This window comes from Juglans microcarpa x Juglans regia, chromosome 8S (assembly GCF_004785595.1).
Source record: "Juglans microcarpa x Juglans regia isolate MS1-56 chromosome 8S, Jm3101_v1.0, whole genome shotgun sequence".
Classification (NCBI taxonomy): domain Eukaryota; kingdom Viridiplantae; phylum Streptophyta; class Magnoliopsida; order Fagales; family Juglandaceae; genus Juglans; species Juglans microcarpa x Juglans regia.
In genome coordinates, this window is record NC_054609.1 from 19,418,893 (window position 1) to 19,444,304 (window position 25,412).

General features: G+C 34.2%; 1 protein-coding gene and 1 pseudogene across 1 annotated transcript; both read left to right on the top strand.

The window, feature by feature from the left end:
* Positions 1–7,849: 7,849 nt before the first annotated feature.
* Positions 7,850–9,768, top strand: LOC121244312 (annotated as a pseudogene).
* An 8,904-nt stretch (positions 9,769–18,672) lies between these two features.
* Positions 18,673–19,275, top strand: LOC121244616 (60S ribosomal protein L39-3). Its single transcript, XM_041142768.1, has 3 exons — positions 18,673–18,802; positions 18,886–18,989; positions 19,114–19,275. The coding sequence occupies exons 1-3, from the start codon at positions 18,800–18,802 to the stop codon at positions 19,160–19,162; spliced, it is 156 nt and encodes a 51-aa protein (XP_040998702.1). The 5' UTR covers positions 18,673–18,799; the 3' UTR covers positions 19,163–19,275.
* Positions 19,276–25,412: the final 6,137 nt, after the last annotated feature.

Sequence of the window (25,412 nt, forward strand, 5' to 3'; positions counted from 1 at the left end):
TACGAAACCAATTATAATGTCAAATAACTTACAGGGAATAAATCATAATACTTGTTAATCTAGACTTACGAAAAGATCACAACACTTCCTCCAATCATCTAACTTCATTTTTTGAAAAGGGAACTGAACAGCTTCTTCCAACATCTCAAATTTCTTGAAGTGGTCATAGCATCATCCCTTGTGATGCCGAAATAATGTAGTCATCAACTCGTTCATAATTCTCACATCCTCGCTACGGCTAAAATTGAGGTGTCCTAAGAAGTGAATTGCGTCAAAAATATGAAATCAAAACATCTCAAAAAAAATTTACTAAGTATATAAACTGACCAGTACACGACTCCAAATGTGATCATTCACCTCATTTGGAACATCTCTCCATAATCGCACATAAAATGGGGTATAAGCTCTGACTAGTGTACTGACATAGGAGTAAAGCAATACTGCACTATCGTCCACTCCTCCAGTAAAGTTATCAGGAATGTTGACCTTGATTTTTTCGTGCCTTCTATTTCTTTCCAGAGCAAGGCCACGTGTGTAGCCATGTTCGAGACGTGACAAGGAAACAACTAATATTGGAGCTTTGCTATTTGGCATGTTGTCTATCGGAGATCATCATCATCACCATCAAGTCCTCACGATATAGAAAAGCTAAATAAAAAAATTTGTGCAGGCATGCTACATATTGCCATGGAACCCCACATCACCACCATATACACTACAACAAATTAGGCTTTTTCCCACTAGCGATTTTGTCACAATTAGTCTATATTTGTGTTAGAAATAACTTTTTTCCACCATTTTAAGTCATAGCTAACTCTTCGGAATTATGTCCTAATAGATAGTACTTAATCCTGCAAGCGAAATGTTCATCGGAAATAAGAGTATTTTAGCAATTCTTTTCCTTGCAAAAGTGCAAACTTTCATTGCAAAAAGTATGTCAACCATGGTTAACTGTGGTCGAAAATACTTATTTGTCGTGGTGGAAATCGCGGGAAATATCTGTCGTGGTCAAAAATTCTTTTCCAATACACTAATGTCGGTAATAATATATTATGTACTTAAGTAGAGCTAAAAGCAAAAGAATCACAAAGTAAAACTAAAAAAGCTTACAACTACAAAAAAGTAAAACTAGAAAAGTTTACAACTGCATTTGACCACATTGACTAAGTACACATGTATGGAAATCTCTAGGCTTACAAATAAGAGACAACAAAAAACTGAAAAACTAAGAGACGACACAAAGCACATCACCTATGCGCAATTAAAATTCAGTCAAATACAGAAAACAAACTAGATGCTCTAATTCAGGAGAACTTCTGCAATTTCAACAGCTCACTTGTTCTAAAACCGATTTTCTTGCTTGTTTGAGAATACACAATATACAAAGCACTTCAAACAAAAAATTGGGTATAAATGGATGTGAAAATAGTCCATGAGCATTAATACATGTTAACATAATATTCATATATGTCAGAAGATATATGCTAAACTACAAAGCAACCCATCCAAAAGGTATATGTTGAACTACAAAGCAACCAATCAAAAAAATAACTATGGGCAGAGCCCTTAGAGTATGAGCATCATCAACATCAATATAACATAAAAATATTAACCAAAACATATGACATCTATTGTACAGGGAGCAAAAAGAAACAAGTCATACCTTCCGATAATAATTTCTAGATGAACGTAGGAAGTAACGCTGCAAAATAAAGCTAAACAATTGTGAGTAATTTACTAACAATGACTAAACAGGATCACAACAGTACCTTGTTTAATAAAATTTTCATTAATATCAATCAATCATATGGATAGCCAACTAACTGGGATGATAAACAAATAAATAGTAAAACCTACCAACTAGTATTATTTTGACATTGGTCAACAACTCTATAACAATTACAAAGGAGAAGGGCCAGAGGAAAAATGAGAAATAAGAACAAAGGAACAGTGAGCTTGTCCTGAAATCAAGTTTCCCTTAATGCTCTAAAGAAATCCATCTCATGTTCCATACTAAACAATTGAGAACATGGCATGTATCTAAACTGGGTATACACAAAGGTTATAACATCAAAAGCATAGCAAGAAACAAGTAGCAGCCAGTACAAACTAAATAGAGAATCTATATTTCAACATGGACCTTAGTCCAAGGGAATACAATCAAGAGAAAGACATCATTTTCCATGTGGTTTAGTGCATGACCACATTCTACCACATTTAGGACGCATGTGGATACACAATCTAAAGGATCTTCACAGGATATAAACAATAATTTGTCATTGCTAAAATCATAACATAACTATTTGTATAAAATACACTAAAAAAAGAAATAAATCATCTAAAGCTCAATCAGACATCTGAAAAATGAAATGAGCAAGATGAGCAAATAACATAACTGTTTTCTTTTTATGTGCACACCATAAAAAGAGTTGATCTCCAAATATCAGAATACACATCCATGATCGTTCAGGATGAGAAGTTCAAACAAAACAACATGTAAAGAAAATATAAGCACCCCCACCCAGACCCAGTGAAAAAAGAAACATAAATAATACCTAGAAGACTTGCATCTACTTCTTCTAGATCATTCAAGTTCTCAGATTCAATGTATTCCACTCCAGAACTTCTGGTTTCTGCTATAGTATTAGCAATTTCATTACCATTAGTCTGAGGTGAAACAAGGGAGGAAGAATTTTTCTTTTGGCATTCTTCAACATTCTTAACAGCAGTCCCAATGAACTGCTCGGTAAAACTCATTTTACTGGAGCTTTCATTCTTCTTCTTGGATCCAGGCAGTTTATTGAGTTCTCAAAGAGCTTTCATTGACATTACTTCAGCCTAGGATTCTTGTAACATAATAGTCATAGATTTGGGATATATAAGTAAATCTTTTAGTTATTTTTCTATTATTATTATTTTTTTTATAATCTTATCAGATTTTACATTTATTAATTTTAATAATTACTATTATAATTTTGTTTGAATTTACTAGAGTTTTGTTTTATTATTAATTCTAATAATTATTACTAGATTTTATCAGATTTTATGTCCCTCTAGAGTTTTGGTTTGAATTCAAATCTTAGTTCTTCCTATCTCCACCGAACCTCATCTTTTGATTTTATAATTCTAACTCATACTTATCCTTATCCCCTAACTTGGTAAATTCAAATCCTAATAGGAGACCAACTCATATCTGAAAACCTACCATATATCCTTCCTATCATCTACAAGAATCCCACGAAGCCCTCTGAAACAAACACGTCGAAGACCCAATCTCGTCTATATATATTCACATTCCTCCCTCGCAAAATTTACAGCAATCTTCTTCAAACCGATACTCACAAAATCTCAATCAAGCCACCTCACTGTCGACCACAGAGAACGTCGAATCCAGGAGATCAATCTCCTTTCTCGGTAAGGCTCTCTTTCTTCCCGCTAGTTATGAGATCTCTCTCTCCCTCTCTCACAGCTTTTTCTTCTTCTCGGTTTCTTCGTCGTCCAGACCTCTGTTTCTTTGTAAAATAAAAAGAGGCCGTTAGTTATGACATATAATCATGAGTAGGTTGTTTTGAAATTACAGAACCTGCCATCAAAAAGTTGATTCACATCGTTACTTTTTCAAAACATTAAAAAGTCTCTAGCTCCTCTCAGTTATACTCATAGTTACCTTTTCAATATTTACAAAAATTGCCACTAAAAGGTTGGTCGTGTAACCCTCATGTAAGAGCCTTAGACTTTTAATATTTTTTAACCAAAAATGACCCTATTTTTGTTTGGGATGGGCTGTCTCGCATGGCCTTTTCTTCTCCAACAAATATTTCATTCCTTTGCTCAAGCCTTTTAGTTTTTATTTTTAATTTACTGGAAAGTACATGTAACTAGAAGTTTGACACAATCTTGCTTCAAGTCGTTCCCGTAAATCCCGAGCCTCTGTTTTCTCCTCATGATATAAGTTGGGTTTTCTTTTTAGTTTCAATTTACTGCAAGTGTTAAATAAAGATGATTTCAAAGATCCCTTGATCCTTGATGCGTAAACCCTGAGCCCTCTACTCATGTGGGCTTGAGTATTTTTATTTGTTGTTGGGTTGGGCTTAATATTTTAAAGATGAGTTTTTACTTAAATAAATATATTAGTCATAGACTTATTTTATAAGAAAGTGTTTAAAGAATTGGAAATATATTTTAAAGTATACTATTGAGCCTAATATTTTAGTTAATATTTCCTTTGTCTATTTAGTATGATTTTAATAAAATTATTATGTTATACTTTAAATAGAAAAATTAAGGAATATATTATGAGTTTTTGAATAATTATGTTAATAAAGGAAACCTATTTTAAGAATTAGGATTTTTATGACTTATTTTAAACTGGCCCAAGTTTCTACTAAATTATAATATGTTATTAGTATTTAAGTAATTTAAATACCAGGATTTGTTGATTATGGTGTTAAACAAAAGATTTATTTGACTATATTTTAGATTGTGAATTTAATTAAATAGGATATTAATACATGTTGTTCTTAGACAAATTTAGTGATAGTTAATATTGCGTATAGGTGACGAGCTACGAAATGATATTCAAGAAGAAGCACAGTGAGGTAAGTAAGTTAATTACAAATTAGGATTATCACAGTTCAGCTTATATTTAAGTATTATTCAAGCCAGTTCATTGATAGCCATTATTTATGCACTACTCATGTCATATGCAAACATGTCATCCAGCATATCATATAATCATGTCATTTCGCATCATGTTCAAATTCAAAAATTATAATTATGTATGTATTATGTCATACATCTCATGGGTATAAGACACGTAAGTTATCTTAAATTCAAGTGCAAGATAAAATCAGATCAGTTAATAAGATGGTCATTCAGATGCATGGTACCAATGCAGTTCAATTTTAAGTTGGATGTGCAAGCAACAAACTCAAGCGTGGTTCACCATAGTATGTCAAAATACTATCAGCGGCTCCCCTCGCGGCTGCGGGATGTGGAGCCGGTACACAACCTCACACACATAGTTAAGTGTGTTGGTCAGTCAAATCAGTCAATTAATTCAAATAAATCAGTCATGTATAGCATAAACATCAGTATGAACAGTCATGGATTTTAAGCTCTCAGCATGAAAACTTTTATGACAACCTTATATTTATTATGTTTACGTTGTGAGGGATTTCTTGCTGAGTTTTCGACTCATTTTTGTTTGTTTTCATGTTTTTAACCACCCAGATGAGGATGATGAATATGAGCAGGCAGGTCAGGATTAGAAGGAGCAGTTGATTTAGTTTCCGACTTTCTAGAATAAAATTTACTTTTATGACATAAATTTATTCATTTTATTCATTTAATATTTTTGGAAGACATTTTATTAGACAATTTTTTTACAAAATAAATTCTAATTTCGTTTATGAAATATGAGATCTCTTGTCGGGTCTATTTTATGAAAAACACGTGACACTCCTACGATACGGGAATGGGGTGTTACAGTGTGTGAGAGTGAAATCAGATTAGAGAGTGAGAGGAGTTGAGGGAAAAGCTTAACAGCGTCGATAAGGGCCACTAACGACGGCACTTGACAGTGGATGCACACGACTTGGTGGTAGAGGGAAAAGCCTTGACGGCAACCACAATCTCACGACCTACAAGCTCGGTGGAGACAGCCGTTGGCGAAGAGATTCTGGGGACCCATGAAATCATAACATTAATGGAGATGAAAGGAAAAAAATTCACTTTCATGGAAGATGGAGATTATGAGTGTGGCTCGATCTATTGAGTAGGAAGTTTGAAGTGAGAAGAAATACGCAAGAGGGAAGTTTGAAGTGAAAAGAAATACACACGATTCATGTAAATATATTATCACCAACGAATTCCATTAGTAATGAATACATATGTCACCATAAAAACAATTATCTAGAAATCTTTTTCTGATGATTTTAATTTTGTAAAAAAAAGTTTTTAATTTTCACAGATTGTAACTCGTAACAAATAAAATAGTCCAATATAATTATTTGCAAGCGAGAATTTTCTGACCGCATGAATTTGATAGCAAAACGTAATTATTTGCTATCAAATAATATTTGCGGGAACTGTAAATTTTTTGTTACCAACCAATTTCGTCACTAACGAATGCATATATCATCGCAAAAAATATTATCTGCATTTTTGTTTTGATGATCTTAATTTTGTAGAAAAAAGTCTTTTATTTTCACAACTCATAACAAATAAAATGGTCCATTATAATTATTTGAGGCGAGAATTTTTTGACTACGTGAATTTGGTAGCAAAACATAATTATTTGCTACCAAATAATATTTGTGGGAACTGTAAATTTTTTATCACCAACCAATTCCATTACTAACGAATGCATATATTACGGTAAAAAAATATTATCTGCAAGCTTTTTCTGATGATCTCAATTTTGTGAAAAAAAGTATTTTATTTTCACAGATTGTAACTCGTGACAAATAAAATGGTCCAATATAATTATTTGCGGTGAGAATTTTCTTACCACGTGAATTTGATGGTAAAATGTAATTATTTTCTACTAAATAGTATTCGCAAGAAAAATTTATGTCTCAAAAATTACTATTTGTTGTAGTGATATGACATTCAATCTGCTTGTAAAGTAGAACCATTATATAATTTCCAGTGGTTTTCGATTTATTGAGTAGTTTTGTAGCAATTAAATTAAATTCAACCCAATGATCCAAAGCATCTTTTATATATATATATATATATATATATATATATATATATATAGTAGTTGTGTGTCAGCTTAATTAATTGTTCTAATGAAAAATTGAGATCATCAGTTAATTAATTAGCAGCATGCAGCTGTTAGCTAATTAATTTTGGAACGACTGACCATTAATTGATCATGAGTCGTACTTTCTGGTAGTACTGCATGGAGTCTGGACTAAGCCAGTCTTTAATTGATAGGAGTAGTTAATTTGTAATCTGAATTTATTTTTATATGTATCCATCACAGTTGTAATTTTACTTTTACTAATGAATAAAGTCTATTTTGAAAAATATATATCTTTTAATTTGTTGATGATAAATGTATGTAGAATATTTTGTTGGCGCCGACAAACATAAATAATCAACGCCGAATCAAGTTAGATTCTCATAAATACGTGCTAGCTAGCTTTAATTTCAACGAACTCTCCGTTCGAATGATTCTTTTGTGGCTTTTCCCTCAATAAACAGCGCCCAACAATCTGTCAATAAAATCACTACAATCAATTAATGCACGAGGATTTCAAGGTTGGGTTAAGTAGTACATGCATGATGATGATGATCAGCATCCAACTTGAAACATATATATATATATATATATATATGCTGCACATATGCATTGTCGTTATCTCTTATGATCTGTCACATTGTTCGAACGTCACTTTCAAACGATATGTTCGGTGTAAGCGCCTTGAAATAATTAACTTCTAGTTATCAAATTCCCTTCGTACTAATTAGTTTAAACCAGTTCGTTTTTCTTCCGATGTGAATTTATGAGGACTTCAAGATCATTAGGCTAATCATATGATCAGTAAATCAGCACACATGCATTGCTTTGATAAATTAGCCAAAGATTATTTTAATTAAATTCAATATCATACTGATCAACCACATATAATTAATCGTTTGTTATGAGGGATCGATAAACGTCGGCAGATATGGATCAAGGTAGAAAACTTCTTATGAAATGGAAAGATTCTTTTATTTTTGCTGGTTGTGAAAAGCCCGACCGGCTGGATCGATCATTCTCTTCTATGCCTATATATATACACACCAATACCACTGTTAACTACATTGTTTTTTGCTGTTAAAAACTAAGAGTTCAGATATGGATATGTTCGTCTCGTATCTACTCCAGATTGTTGTCCTGTGCATCTCTCTTCTTCTCATCTTCAGAATCTACCGAAACAAACCCACCTCCCCCAGGCTTCCACCGGGCAGCAAAGGATGGCCTTTCGTGGGTGAAACTTTGGAATTCGGCAGGGCCTGCATAAGTGGTGATCCAGAGAAGTTCATAACTGATAGAATGAGCAAATACTCCCCAGATGTCTTCCATTCCTCCTTGTTTGGAGAAGACTTTGCTGTGTTCTGCGGTGCTTCTGGGAACAAGTTCTTGTTTTCAACTGCGAACGAGAGTGTCAACACATGGTGGCCCCGCTCGCTGCTTGAAAGTCTGAATTTTCCTTTCGATGTGGAAGGTTTTAAGGACGAGCTCGACGAATTGCGAGCAATGCTCCCTGAATTTCTGAAACCGGCGGCTCTGCAACGCTACGTACCTGTAATGGATTCCATGGCAAAAGAACACATGGAGATAGAATGGTCTCCTTATAAAGAAGTGAAGGCTCTCCCACTGGCAAGGAAGTACACCTTTGCAATTGCATGTAGGCTTTTAATAAACGTAACAGATACAGAGCGTGTAAACAGATTTACGAATCTCTTGAATCTTGTCGGAGCTGGCCTCATATCAGCTCCGATCAAACTTCCATTTACAGCTTTTAGTCGTGCAGTTAAAGCAGGCAAACTCTTCCACGAGGAGCTCTTCGCCATCATTAGACAAAGAAAGATGGAGTTCTTAGAGAAGAAAGGGCAAGAAAATGTACTGGACGTGTTGACTCGCATGCTCCTTATTATAGAAGAGAATGGCAGAGAAATTAGCGAGAAGGCGGTCGCAGCTAGCATTACTGGTTTATTCATTGGTAGCTACGATACAACAAGTTCGACAATTACATCCACTTTGAGGTATCTTGCAGAGTCACCCCATGCCTACAACGAGGTTTTAAAAGGTAACATGATTCTTTGACATGTTGAATGGACATTAATGCAAGCCAAACACAAGAAACTCATAAACATGATATATATGTACGGTAGTTTAATCTGATATGAAAGTGGTTGGTTTGTTGTAATTAACAGAACAAATGGAGATAGCAAAGTCCAAAGGTCCAGGCGAGTTGCTGAATTGGGATGACATTCAGAAGATGAGGTATTCTTGGAATGTGGCATGTGAAGCAATGAGGCTAGCACCACCTGGCCAAGGAGCTTTCAGAGAGGTCACATCTGAACTCACTTATGCAGGTTCGACAGTTCCAAAAGGATGGAAGGTATGTATAACAATTATATGCCTATATGTAGAAGCTGTCAGCCTGCAAATTAGGCATAGATTATTTGCGATGATAATGACTATTTGTAATAAAAAAAAAAAACTCATTTTGATAAAAAATAATCATTTTTATTGGAAATAACTAATCACAAATAAACAGTTTTCTTGTAATCCGCACGGTGAAGATGAATGCATCTTTTATATTGATTTGACGAAACAAGATTTATTAATTTGTTCCTATTATATGAATGTATAAAGAGTGTATTTTCCATACCAAGTACTTGCAAGTATAATTTTTTCTAAAACTTATATTATATATATACATGATCTCAATCTGTTTTATTGTAGGCTTACTGGACAGTAGCTTCAACACACAAAAACCCCAAGTATTTTCCTGATCCAGAAAAGTTCGATCCGTCGAGATTTGAAGGGCATGGCCTACACCATATACTTTTGTACCATTTGGAGGAGGACCTCGAATGTGCCCTGGGAAGGAATATGCACGATTGGAGATACTCACTTTCATTTATAATATGGTGACCAAATTCAAATGGGAGAAACTAAATTCCAACGAAAAGATTATATTCAGTCCAGCACCTACTCCAGTCAATGGTCTTCCGCTTCGCCTTAATCCACTTAAGAATAATTAATATATATAAAAAATGGCTCAACAAATTAATTAAGCTTCTTGTAACAGTTGTCACAGCCAATAAGAGTTTTTTTTTTTTTTTTTAAGTGAAGCTAGATTGTGTAAGTTATATTGTATAAATCCTTTGAAAAACGTGGGACTCAGAATAAAATAGTAGATTTTTTTGTGGGTTCGAAGTCATGTATTCCACTTTCAACGTAGAATCTTTCAAATTGGCCCGTTAATTTGGGGCTTACAACGGCGAAGACTATAACTTAATTAAAAGCGATGACATTCGGAAACCCATCATGTGGGTTCGATACCATCACAAGTCTCTTCAACATATCAGGCAAAGACTCTTAAATGAACTTTATTATAAGGCATGACTTTCTTTCGAGTAGTATTATATACAATCGTAAAATGTATAAATATTATGCAATCGTTTGAAAAAAAGTTAAATTTACTATTAAAAAATTAATTTTTTTTCATGTGAATATGATATTTACTCAATTTTTTTAAACAAATTATTCGACGCTTGCACACTCTACGATTGCAAATATAATTTCTCATTTCGAAAACCCCCATTTGCGTGGAATAGATTAGAATATATAGTTGTCTGCCTTTTGTAAACATCAACACAACTGATCTTAATCACAATTATATTTTTCATAACCATGTTAAAAATGGCTGGAGGTATTGTAATAAAATGATAATATTTTTACAACTTATTTTATAAAATGCCGTTCATTAAAACATGCATGTGTATATAAAGATTCGTATGTTTTTATCATTTCTCATTATTGCAAAATATTTTGTCTAATGTAGACACAATTCTCATATATATATATATATATATGAGAAATGTTAGTTTAGTGCATTTTTTAAATGTTTAAAATAGTTATTATTTGTGAATTTGTGTATTTTTTTTTAAATATTTAAAATTATCTTTAAAAAAGTGAAATTACAGTTAGAGCACACATATATAAGGTCAGCTGGGCGGCATAGTATAATAAGAAAGACCCTTCTCATGATATATAGTAATTTCAATGTACTCTCCGTAATGATTAATATTTTATTATTTATATGACAGCCGTACATAAATATATGGATTGTATATATAATAATTGTTCAAAAATTGATTTTTAAATGGACCTCGATTTGTTCTATCAAAAGGAAGGTGCTGCTGTCAGAATTAGGTGACACTCTCCAATTCACATTCATATATCTATATTGTAAACCTAGTCAATGGACCACGTGACTGTCGCGAATATCAAGTTGAGAAAATGACAACGATCAAGTGTACAATACGATTAATCCAAGATTATCATCTACCATTAGTTCAAATTGTTTGTATTAATTAAGAGTAGTGTTAAAAGATAAGCTTCAAATGCACAAATTTTATATAAGTATTTTATAATAAAGTAGACCGTGAATTTTTTACACATTTATTCACATTTTTATAAAAGATTCGTGCAAAATTTGTATATTTTAAATTTGTATATATATATCATTATTCTTGTATTATTTTAATCACCCCATTCAAGCCCATGATCATCACACGTACATCTTTTCGACATATTAAGCAAAGCCTTTGTCGGCAAATAGGTGGAGATAATTAGTAGATCAAGACTTTGTGAGGGTATAGAAGGGTTTTGAATACCGTACCGGACGGCGTACCGGTCAAGACACTGGAACGAAATATTTCGATACTAGTACCGTTTCGTGTACCGTTTCGAAATAGTCGATATATGAATAAATTATATATATAAATATATATAACAATTATATTCTAAAATAATAGTTTATATATGAATAAATTATATATAAATACATACATATATATAAATTATAAATAGTCTAGTCTAAATTGGGGGTCAAAAAATGAACTTGTAGTTTGAAAAAATGGAAAAAAAAAAATGAAGGCCGAAATATTTGCCGGTACAGGCCAAAATTTAGGTCGAAATGGTCAAAGTCGGTACGAAATACAGGTAGTATCTGTACCGGCCCAATAACCGATATGGCAAATATCGACTGTACCGGTCAATACGAAACGATTTTTAAAACTTTGATAGAAAGATTCTTTTATTTGAAAATCAAAATGTGGGATATTTTTTTATTGGTACGTGGAAAGATTCAACAGTAGTTGCCTGAAATATTTTAAGAGATTTTTTGTCTTAACCTTCACCCCATGGCTTCATGCATGGAATCTTTTAGCAGTACTAGTCTTTCTAGCTATTTTTTGTTTTTAAATGTAGAATGCATCGATCTGCATGCATGTTTTGCCATTATACGATGCAGTTAGTTAATTTCTAATTGGTGGCCGGCCATCAAAAGTCTAACCATATATATTCTAGCTACGCCTATTTATATTCCAAGTCTGCTTGCATGACTGGTAGCCAGTACCGCCCCATACCCACGTACGTACTCTTTTATAAATTCAGTACTACTAGTACTCGATCGTGGTTATGATTTCTCGTTGCATGCAGGAGAAACATGGATCTCTTAGTAAGGATAGTTTGGTCAGAACGAGATGTGCTACGTACAGACCGCATAAGCAGTCCCCGCGTATACTAGTTTTTATCGTTTGTCCATTTCAGCTTGGGTGAATGACCAAATTGACCTCCACCCAAATTTCCTGCTTTCAGCTTTTCACGAACAAGAGCTACGAAATTCAAAACTAGAATTTGTTTTGCCGCTAATCCAGCCCACGCGAGACCCAGATTTTTTTTACCCTCCACTACCAATGTTATGCTCAACTTTTCCACCACCATCAGTCGATAGCGTCGACCCAAATCAAACGAGGAAATCGTTTTGCTGCCATCAGACTTGCACGACCTAGATTTTTTTGTCTCCTCCACCATCATCAGTCGATAATGCCCATACCATTCTCGTTTTGCTACGTATTAAATTCATAAATTTATCTTTTTTTCTTGATGACAACTAATTATGACTTTGTCTTCTGAAGAAATTAGTTAGATTCATCTAAATTTAGCATTTCAAGGTCATCAGCACGAGGCTGAATGATTATAAAAATTATACAATAATTTTGGAAAAATATATTATGATTCTAAATTAATTAGTACTCATGATCAGACTATGATTCACTTAGTCTCTAATGGTTTACCATTAAATAAGTGCAACACTTGGCAAATTAATTTGTGATTTTGAATTGGCTGAATGTTTACATTGAGGTAAGTCCATTTTGGTGGACAAGTCAATGGAGAAAGGAAAGAAAGTACAAGGCCTACCAGCAGTGCTACAAGGCCTACCAGCACTACTGCATTCACTTAGGTATTATTTTCCCATCCAAATGCCATGTTATTTGTGGGATTTATAATTTGGAGATAAATTATAATTTGATATTATTTCAGGAAATACCAAGACCATTTTATCCAGCTTGGTCAGCATATAGCACATGCATAGTTACCATGGGATGATGCCACCTACGTTTTTCTCGACATTTGCTCCTTGTCCAAATGCTAACCCTTATCCATGGAGAAATGAGGTGATAAATTTATGATTAGGAAGTTTCTATGTTTAAATCCACTTTGTGAAGGTTACGGTTATGATTTTTTATTGTAAATTGCAGCAGCTAACGAGAATACCGTTTAGACCACGAATTCGCTATCCTTTTGCGCCTCCAATTCTCTATCCTGGATGTTCAAGTAATCCTAAGGATGTGACAGATATGACATCATCTACTAAGCGAACGTTGTTTTCTTCTAAAAGCAATACTTATCAGAATAGCTCAAATGTGGGAGACGAGCTCATTGAACAACAACAGGTATACCACAAATTGTTGTGTTCATGTACATATTAAATAACCAAGTTTTATATATTGAAGTTGGGTTTATACCTTCTTTGCCCTGATATGCCTTATGGTATAATGTAGGAGGCTGATAATTCACTGGTTGAGAAAATATCGTTGATGGTTGAGGAAGTACCGATGGTTGAGGAAGTACCAATGGTTGAAGAAGTACCATCAAGCAGCCATTGAAATGATGATGACGGTGTTATAGAGCCACAATCGGGGATGTCATTTAAAACTGAGTATGAGCTTTTAGACTTCTATAAGCGATATGGAAAACAGACTGGGTTTGGCATAATGATCCAAAGAAGTAAAAGGGAAGATAATGGGAGTGTTAAATATTTAACACTTGGTTGTACTCGTGGTGGTAAGGCAAGAAACCGTATTTTGAATGTTTCTAAACCACGTCCAACAATGAAGAATGATTGTAAGGCTAAGATTAATGCAATTTTGCTTGATGGGGTGTTGCATATAACTACTGTTGAGAATGCACACAACCATGGGTTAAGTCCAAAAAAAGCAAGGTTCTTTAGATGTAATCAAGCTATTGACGCTTCCGTAAAAAGACAACTAGATATCAACGACAAGGCAGGCATAAGTATAGCTAAAAGTTTCAAGTAATTGGTTGTCGAGACAGATGGATACGATAATCTTCCATTTGTTGAGAAGGATGCACGTAATTATATTGACAAGGCCCGACACCTTAGGCTTGGTAAAGGAGGTGCTGATGCACTTTGTGGGTATTTTGAGAGAATGCAGTATGCGAATAATGGGTTCTATTCCTTGATGGATTTAGACGACAATGGAAGATTAATGAATGTTTTTTGGGCCGATGTACGTAGCAAAGCAACATATGAGTACTTTGGAGATGTTGTGACATATGATACAACATTCCTAACAAATAGATATGACATACCATTCACCCCTTTCATAGGTGTTAACCATCATGGACAATCAATACTTTTTGGAGTATGTTTGATTTCAAGCGAAGATACTGATACATTTGTTTGATTATTTGAGACTTGGTTGAAATGTATAGATGACAGAACTCCAAATGCTGTCATCACTGACCAAGATAGGGCCATGAAAAATGTCATAGCAATAGTCTTCCCGAAGACCCGACACATGTATTGTTTATGGCATATTATGCGAAAACTATCAGATAAGTTGGGTTCTCATTCTAAATATAATGATGGTTTGAAGAGTGCACTGAACAAATGTATTTATGATTGCCAAACTTATGAAGAGTTTGAAAAATCTTGGGAGGTGTTGCTTAATACATATAATTTGCAGGAGAATGCATGGCTTCAAAGTCTATATAGTGAGAGAATGCATTGGGTTCCTGTATATTTAAAAGATACATTTTGGGCTGGAATGAGTATAACTCAAAGGAGTGAAAGCGTGAATGCATTTTTTGATGGTTTTGTGCATTCGGGAACCAGGTTAAAAGAGTTCGTTAATCAGTTTGACAATGCAATGAGGAAGAGAGAAGAGAATGAGATGGCAGCGGACTTTCATTCATTCAATTGTACAATCCCATGTATAACCCATTTACCCGTAGAGAAGCAATTTCAATAATTGTATACTAATTCTAAATTTAAGGAGGTACAATCCAAAGTGATGGAGATTATCTATTCTCATTGTATTCTCATCAAGACAGAATGGACAATTTCGACATATCAAATGAATGACCAGTTGCAAGTTGAAGGGTCCATTAAAAGAGTTACATACCAGGCATACTTTAATGAAGATGAGTGTGAGGCGAACTGCATGTGTGGATTATTTCAGACGAGATGCATTTTATGTAGGCACATTGTCGCTATTTTCTTAGTAAATGATGTTCGATCGGTGCTTTCAAAGTACATTATGGACAGGTGGAGGAAAGACATTAAGCGTAGGTATGCTCTCATTTGAAGCAGTTATGATGATTTGAGTAGTAAACTAGCTGCTGAAAGGTATTCTAATTTGATTAAGTTATGATACGAAGTCGCCACAAATGCAGCTGAAAGCGATCATGATTCAATAAATATGACACATAAGTTGTTAGCTATGAATTTGAGTTACATAAAAACCAAGGCACAGACTGTACTTGTGAATACTAGTAATGAGGTCAATGATGTTGAAATGGAAAGTTCGAAAAAGGTATTAAGTCCTCGCATTGTTAGAAGTAAATGGAAGCCTCCATCGAAGAGGATGGCACCTACAATAGAGAATGTTATGGGGAAGCCACAAACTAAACGTAAACAGTCTGAGACCGGTGTCAAAAGAAAGAGGAAAAATATATTTAATTTGTTTGTCATACTTATGCAAAGTTGTTTCCTACATCTATTTAATTTAATTATGTATGATTGAAATATAGGCAAGTCAACTTCCGGATGAGGTCTTGAGTGGAGCTCCAACAACAGATGCCCATCTAATAAAACAATTCTGTGAACGCAAAGACTCCCCAGCTATTCGATTTTGGTTCAGAAGTTGAAAATATTTACATGTTCTTCACTTTGAAATTAGATAAATTCTGTGAAAAATGGACGAAATTGAGATTTCAATGTAACCTTGAATCAGAGATTCAGAATAGGGATAATTTCAACGTAATTTTCTCAAATATAAAGCAAACTCGAATTCATATAGGAAAAAAATTTAACAAGAAAACAAATCTTCCTCCTTTTCAAACACTCCGATGGATTAAAAACCATCTGCTTTCAAGAAAATTTTTCGGCATTGTTTCGTCTTTAATCACTCTAATCTATCCAACTTCGTCTTCTATATACCACCGGCTCTTGTAACCGTGAGGAATTCGGCAGCCAATATATGTTTAAAAAAAATGAAAATGAAAACAAAACACAACGAAAATGAAGGGAAAATTGTTGAAGAAGGAAGCTGGATATTGCGTCGTTTGGAAGAAGGGAAGAAAAGCTCTGCTCTGCTCAATCTCTGAACTAGAAGAAGAGATTTCACCGCCTAGGTCTGGGAACTGGAGATCGTGTCGTCCAGGTTTGGGAAGAAAAACTCATCTCGATCTCGAGTCTGGGAAGAAAAACTCAGCACTCTCGCACTACGTGACTCTGTCTCCATTCAAGCCAGCCCTCAGATTCTCGAGTTATAGGTACAAATTGCAATAGTCCATTATCAAAAAGATCATTTTTTTTGTAGATTAGAGATGCCCTGTCATGCTAAAGGGATTGAAATGGTTGAAGACCAAAAATCACTGGAGTGAAGTGAATCTTCTTGAAATGAAATGGAGGGTACGAACAGCAAACTGGAGTGAAATCGCTGGAGGGAAAATGATTGAAGACGCAGGATCGCTGGCAGAGTGAAATTGTTGAAGACAAAGAGAAGATGAAGGAGGATGAAGAGACGAAGCCTGGAGGAGTGAGTTTCGAAACAGAGAGAATGAGTGAAAGAAAAGGGTCCGTTTCGTTCAAAACGAGTTGTTTCACTTGCCATGGGGCACGGGTTCCCCGCGGTTACCCAAGGCGGTTGCATATAGACTTTTACATATATATATATATATATATATATAAATATATATATATATATATTTATGTTCCAATTTCCAAATCTGCTTGGCTGGTAGTAGCCCAATATATACCAGTACTCATGTTATTATAACTTCAGTTCTCCTACGTACGTGGTTCTTTCTTGCTGAAGGAGAGATATGCACGATTGGCCGGAAATTCTTACTTTCATTCATAATAATGTGGTGACCAAATTCAACTGAGAGCTAACTAGAAATATGCATGACATGATGTAATTAAGCTTCGGACAACTGATGAACCAAACCAATTTCTGATTTAAACCAACACATAGCTAGCAATCAACCACAAATTCCACAGCTTAATTAACTAGATATAAAATTCATTGATACGTCAAAACATTAACTATACTTTAGATCACCAAAATCCCACAACCCACTTCATATAGTAATTAATTGGTACGAAGCTAATTATATATTATGTTTTATGATTTAATTTAAAACTCCACTCCTTCAATCAAGAGCTAGGTCGGCATTTTAATTTGGAGATTGGTGTGTCATGTGGATTTGTCTCGCATTGGCCTTACTGATCTCTTGATGCATGTGTAGCATTTTCCCTTTTACTTTTTTCTACGTACCGGCATGTTACAACATGAATAAGGCCTCGTTTGTTTTCCTTTCAGAATTTTACCATGTATAAGTAAGTTTGCGAATCAATCTACATATTAATGTTGTTGTATTTATATTCTAAATTCAAATTAACACTGTTTTCAATAAAATCTACTTTCTGACCAATCATATTGAATGGGTGCACGTATTAGTGCGCATAATCGCTTACAATTAGAATTTTCCTTTCAGAAAACATCTCATCTCATCTAATCATTACAACTTTCCAAATTTCCAATACAATACATAATAAAATAAACAATTTAACTTTTTCAAATCTCAAAACAAAAATAATATTAAAAAATATATTCTAACAATACTTTATTTAACTTTTTAACTTTAATCTCAACTCATCTCACCTTATCTCATTTCATCTATAAAAATATTACTGAGGTAAAAATCCTGTCACATCAACTTACATTAAAAGTATTTATATTTTAACTCTTTTATAAATATAACGGGTCTCGTGATAATTGATGATCTTGTGTAATACACAATATTTGTAAACAGCATAAAAATTTAATAATGTCACTCACCATCTCGACATTAAATTATTGGAAGCCATTTATTATATCTCACTTGTTGAAGAATCATTTGATGTCAAATAAAAAGAAATTAAGAGAATGATAATAAAAAGATCACTACTACTCTACCCTTCTAAATATACCGCTCAAAATTATCATTAATGTATTTGTGTGTATTTTTTTTTAAATAAACGTACCGTTCAAAGTTATCACTAGTGTATTTATTTATTTATTTCTTTAATATACATAAGCAGTAAATTTAAGATGTACATTTGGAAGGGGGAAACATAGTATTTTACTAATAAAAATATGATAAATAGTTTTTTGTTTTAATATGATACACATGTATATAGAACGTAAATTGCCCGAATCTTAACTGTGCATATCTGCACTTTTTGGGGGTGTCTTGGGAATTCTCTATGGGCCCATGACTTATATTCCGAGAAAAAAAAGAAAGTCCTTAGAAAGAGCTATAAATAAAGTGCGGGATTACGGCTTTCTCGGTTCTCCAATCGGTTCTCCAATCCCGCTAGGGTTTCCGTCTGCAGCTTGTTCGTATCCGCCCCGACCTCCCGCAGCGAAAATGGTGAATGAATCCTCCATCCAAATATCTCCCTCAACCTCTATATCTCTTATCTTTCGCGCTAATATATTATGGTTTCTCTGTAGCCGTCGCACAAGACCTTCATGATCAAGAAGAAGCTAGCCAAGAAGATGAGGCAGAACCGACCCATTCCCCACTGGATCCGTATGCGGACCGACAACACAATCAGGTTCCGTATATCTTACCATATTTTTTAGTTCCCTTGTTTTTTTTTTTTTTTGTAATTTTGAAATATAGGTAGGTAAAACTTCAATTTTTGCTGATACGGTGTCTGCATTTTTGGTTCTGTTCAGATACAACGCAAAGCGCAGGCATTGGCGCCGCACCAAGCTCGGGTTCTAAGGTGGATGAGCCTGGCCTATTTTTAGCTTTCTTTTTAGCATTTTAGTTTACTTTGATAAGACTTCAAAAAGAACATTTTTGGATTCATCGGTTGCATAACTCAGTACAAGAAATCATGGCTTTTCAAAATCGTCGCAAAAATTTCCAATAAATTGCCGTACTTGTCCATTTTCTTCGATTTTTCGTTCGTTGCACGTTCGAAGAAATGAAAGTGTCATTTCTGAGCTAAAGCAGCGATAGACAAAAATCGTCGGAAAAATTATATATTCTCGGCGATTTTTGTCCGTTCTCAAAAATCGACAGTCTTTTCATTTACATTTAAATCGTTTAGAAAAATCAATTGCAACTATATATATCGATGCAATAGGTAAATAAATCGCCGCAAATAAGTATTTCCACCGATATTTATTTTCGTTGCTAGTTATGGGAACCATAAGGATTTTTGGTAACCAACATTATTCGCCGAAACAGATTTACTAACCTATAAACATAATCTTAAACCAAGACTTTTTGTAAGCAACTACCTAAGGTTTGAACTCCAACTACACATTCTGTAAGCAATAAATTAAGAGTGCGTTTGAATGTTGAAGTGAGTTGAGTTGAGTTGAGTTGATAAAATATTATTAGAATATTATTTTTTATTATTATTATTTTAGGATTTGAAAAAGTTGAATTGTTTATTATATTTTGTGTTGAGATTTAAAAAATTTGTAATGACGAGTTGAGATGAGTTGTGTTTTCAAACGAAGCCTAAAACCAAGATTACAAAACATCTGGGTTAATAATCATTGCCATTTTCTGTGAGAAAACAAGAGCAAAAGCATAAGCATTTAAAGAAGTTGTTATCTACCATATAGGCAGCATGCCCGATGGAGTCAGATAAATACATAAGATCGAGAAATTACCTGGTGACTACTCATTTCATCAAGGCGAATCTGTGCATATATGCTTTATCTTTTGCCAAAGCAGTGATATAACTAAGAAGTATACGAGACACTCTTGAGTTTAGAGAGTTCAAGTTCCCAAAAATCAGAAATAATGATATTTATTATGCAACTAGTACTCAAAAAAGCGATAAATTTAACCAAAATTTTTAAAATCGTTATCTAACAATCACTACAACAACAAAGATATTCAAATAGAGATTAACAAAAGCATAACAGCAACAGCCTACAACGTGGTTTTTATATTTGTGGGGGGAAGGTCCAAAAGCAGTAAACTCCAAAGCTTATGCAACTTCATCTTGCAGGGAACACTGTTTTTCCAGGCCAGTTAACCAACCGTCTCTCTCCAACTCCAATGAATTAGATAGGCTGATTACAGATCTCTAAAAATTAATAGTCACAACAGAACATGCAAATTTGGGCACCCTTAAGATGCACTCTCTAAAAAGTTTATGTCTAGAGCTTTCTATGTCAGTAGACCCCAGAAAGGATGTAAGCTTAAATGAGTGAATGGTTTTCCATCATTTTTCAAGTACTTATGATGCAAATCCTTGTATATTTTCATTTTTGAAACAAAATGAATGTTTTCTCTTAATCCATCATAGCATAACTACCACAGTTCAACAAAACGCAGAAGATTATTCCAGAGATACCTCCTTCAAAATTAGAATGAAGTCTGATGCACTGAGAACTCCAACGAACTGACTCTTGCAAAAATCGCAGAGAAGAGCCACAGAGAGTACCTGGAAGTAGTTTCTCAAATGTCATCTTTTTAATATGCCATTTGAGAAATAAGTTTTACACTTTTCTTCTGTCTTTATATTCCATAGTTTAATTCATTGTTCAAGTAATCTAAGCATAAGATTTGGATCTTTATAGCAGAGGACTGGGTTATAAAGTTTCAGTTTTTGTTGTGTTGAGATTGTGAATTTGGCTTATTGAATTACTAAAACACACAACATCCTTACCATACTATGCACAAAAGTCTAATATTGCACCAAATAGTTAGGTCAAATGTACACAACTTTGACAATTTACATAACAATATATATATATATATATATATAGTTAGGTCAAATGTATTACTCACTGCCATTACAGCCTGCGAAGGAGGAGTTGGCCTAAAAACACATATTGAACTTTACTTTAACAAATTAGAAGTATATTAAAGCAAAAAAAATAAGCAAGCAAAAACTGCACCATAATTGGCAACACGTCTGAATTCAATACAAAAAGCAGCTAGAAGTGAGAAATGTTCAAAATCAAACTATCAGTTTGAACTCATTTTTATTATCAAGCAAAAGCAAATCAAAATACTACCCTACATGAAATCAAGCAAAGTACCCTAAAATCTGTTACATCTTTGTTATAATGATCAGCAACAAGGACAAATGTCAAAGCAAACATCAATGGTCCCAATGATACCTAATACTGGAAAGACTCATGAATCAACCAGAGAGTTCAACATAATCTCTTCATCAACAATTCTGCTTAAACAGCAACAACACACCTAATTAAGTGATAAACACTAAAAACAGTCTCAAATCTACAAACAAGTTTTTATCTTACTCTCGCCCATCTAAATATCAACTTACAAACTATGTTTCACAATTATTACCAAATATTGTCAACCCGATGCATGCATCTTTTACTCTTATGTTTCAAAATTTCAACTTTCATAGTTGTTAATCAATTAGAATAAAGGGCAGCTGCGAATGTTATCCATCCATATGTTATTCTATAGAAGGATGTATTTATTTCTCAGCAATTCTTGAACCCATTGTTTGGCTCCAGTGAATGTATCCTGAAGCCAATGCATCATATAAATCATTACGACTCAAAAAAATATTGCAAAGATAGGATAAAGGAATCTAGTGTAACAGAGTACTGGATTAAAAGGATAAAAAAACATGGCAGTCCTTTATTAAACATGACGGATTATGATCTGTCTTTGACCATACTTATAACGCCCCAAACCCGGGTGGTTTGGAGAATTACTACCTGTCACTTATAAACACATTTCCCAATACAACTAAAATAAATCTCCAACAACAAAACTTTATTATCAAAACTCAAACTCAAGTCTTCTATATAAACACATTGAAAACTCCATAAAGTTATGATTGTCACAGAACAAAAATAAACTAAGGAGTCCACAATCTCCTGGAAGTCATAACAAGCCAAGCTGATAACTTAACAAGTCTTACTAAACCCAAGATAAAATTAAATCTAAGAGACATTAAATATGAAAGACATCAGAATTCATTCTCTTAACATTCCCTCCTCAGCTTAATCATGCTCACCAAACTAATCCCGATCCTCAGTTGGACTATCCACATCATCTGAAAATATTATGAAGAAAGGGAGGTGAGTTATCAACAATTCAGTAAGCAGGAGACATATGCTAGTGTGCAAACATGAGCATTTACAAAGTACAATATGCAGAACAAAATATTTTACAGAGTTATCATGCATAACAAAACATATTTTTTCAAAAATAACAGATCGATGGTTTTAAGACAAGTAAAACTCGTAATACTTTGGCATAACATAAACTGAGTATTATCATCATATCAAAACAGAGCATCACACAGAGCAGAGACCATGTTTCACCCCCGTGGTAGGGTTGTGCTAACCCCGGTGGCCAAACCAGGCAGAGACAGAGGTGAAATCTTTTATTTATTCTTCTCGGAGTCCTGAGTGTGCACATAGGAAAGACCACGATAAAATCAATTTGTTTCCAAAGTGGGTGCACTCAGAGACAGAAAAGTTGGTACCAACCCAAACAGAGCAGAGCATAACAGAGCAAAGCATAACAGAGCAGCAGAGACAGAGTCAGATACAAAAACCAATACACCATGCCAAATGTTTTCAAATGTTATATCAAAATGATACAGAGTACCAAAACAGAATCAGACAGTTTACACACACTGAAAACAAAAGCCAAAACATATTTCTAAATAAATGCACAACTTTTCAAATTCTCAATATCGCTCCTCTTTCAGATTTCAGAAACCACATGACAGAATTTAGCTCATGTCTACACAATGCATGTTAGAACATATTTTTCTTTTTTCACACAGATTTCATGAATAATGCAAATAAGCGACCGAGGTTGATCTTTGTTTTCCCAACTTTCCATTACATCACAAAATATGTAAGTTTTAATAAAGTCAACCTCAATCTTATTAACTTGTATAAAACTTAACATAGGAATCCCACTTACCTGACTCCTGCAGCGTATTATCTATGTCTTGAAATCGACCTCTAAAAATCTCGTCACCTATTGATAGAAACAAAATATATATACTGAGTATTAAACGACAATTGACATAACGTCCATCTAATAATTAAAACCCCTAATCCCAACCCATAATATAGCAAAAAGAACTCACTAATACGACCATATAGCAATCTGGACAGCCCGCATTTCAACCCAAAATTCCATATTCTAATTTTAATATTTACCAAAACACCCACCAAAGTCAACGTCAAACACAAATAATCAAAATATCAACCCCACTTTAATGGCCCCTAACTCCAAGCAATCATCACAACTCAACCAAAACTACAACAACAATGTAACTCCAAATAATTTAACCTCCACTCCAAACGGTCGTATAGAAACCCGAACAGTACAAAAATAGCCCCTAATCAATGCCAAGTATCACTTGGTAACTGCTTGACCAACCTAAAATAATCCACAATTCCAAGACCATTCCAACACAAAGTGTTTGTTTACTCACAAAAATGCCCGAGAACTCACGAACTACACTTTCAAATATTTCATTGAAGTAAAATAAACTGACTTGAAGTGAAAGTGTGTGTGCGTGCGTATGAGACCGAGAACGAGAATGGCTTACCAGTGAAAATTAGATTCTCTCGTAATGGCTTCACTGGTTACACGAAAAGCCAAAACCGAAGACCCACGAACCAGAAACCATAAGCAACAACAAAGTCTGCAAGTGATGAAACAGAGAGGGTCGGCTGAGAGGGTTGAGTTTAGGGTCTAACAAAAAGAATAAAAGAGAGGGGGAAAGAGATACCTGTAGGCAGAAAAATCACCAAGTGGAAAGAGGGAGAGCCACGTCTGAAGAGAGAAAAATCCAATTGTAGAAAACAGAGGTACGCGAGTGGGAGAGAGACGCACAAACTCTGCAAAAATGGATGGATGCGTGAGGGAAAAACCGAATGGGAGAAATGTGTAGGAAAATTAGGGCATGACTTTTGGACTCACCAACAGACTCAACGAAGAGAAGAGAGGGACTCGGGAAGGGGGAGTGGGTTACGGGAAAGAGAGGGACACGGAGAAAAACTAGAAGAAACAGAAAGAGAAAGAGGGGGAGAAAGATTCAGGGAGCTGAGGAAGAGGGAAATTTACTCCCAAAATGGTGCCGTTCGCACTCCTCCAAGGAAATGGGCTGGGCTCTCGAGCACGATTCGGGGCTTCACCAATAAGAAGAAAGAAAAAAAAACTGGGCCTTACAATACTCATGAGATGTCATTAATACCAAATTATAAAAGTGTGTATGTATCTTTTCAGAGTACTATGCTTTTATTTTACGTTACTCTCTTTTATTTATGCCGAAGAAATACCGTATTAAAAAAAAAAAGGTTTGGAGGTTATAAAAATTCTCGGCCTAAACATTATCTACACGTACACAAATTAACGAAAAAAAAAAAAAAGCCATAGAGGGAGGAAGTTCTATGCATTGCGAAAACAAAGGCAACCCAAGGCATCTAATTTAAACAAGTGTTGAGACAACTGTGATCCAGAGATTAGTGAGTCAATATATGTAGAAAAACTGGAGTTTAAACAAATAATGACCGTGGAGATTGGTGAGCCACGAAAGGTCACACCAACAAAGCTGTTCCGAAGATTAAATGCAGTCGGTTCATATAGTTTTCCCTTTTTCTATCAATATCATTTACATACTGTTTCTTTCTGATTTTTCTATTATTTTTTGTTTTAATGATTTTTTTATTATTTTATTTTATTTCTATTTAAACTCCTTCAATTCTTGTTTAATATAAAGTTCTTCATTGGGATGTTACTGTAAGGCTGTATTTGATTCGGGTCGAGCTAGTTTTTGATTTGTCGAGTTCGGCTTGACTCAAAATATTCGAACTCGAGATTTCTTTTTATTCTTTGTTCGAGCTCGACTCGATAAGCTAAACTCTCAACTCGACCTCAAATTCATCCCACAAACGAGTTCGAGTCGAATCGAGTCGAGCTCGAGCTCTAATTGTTTATTTTTTAATTTTTTGAATAAGATTTAATAATTAATAAATTAAATAAAGAAAAA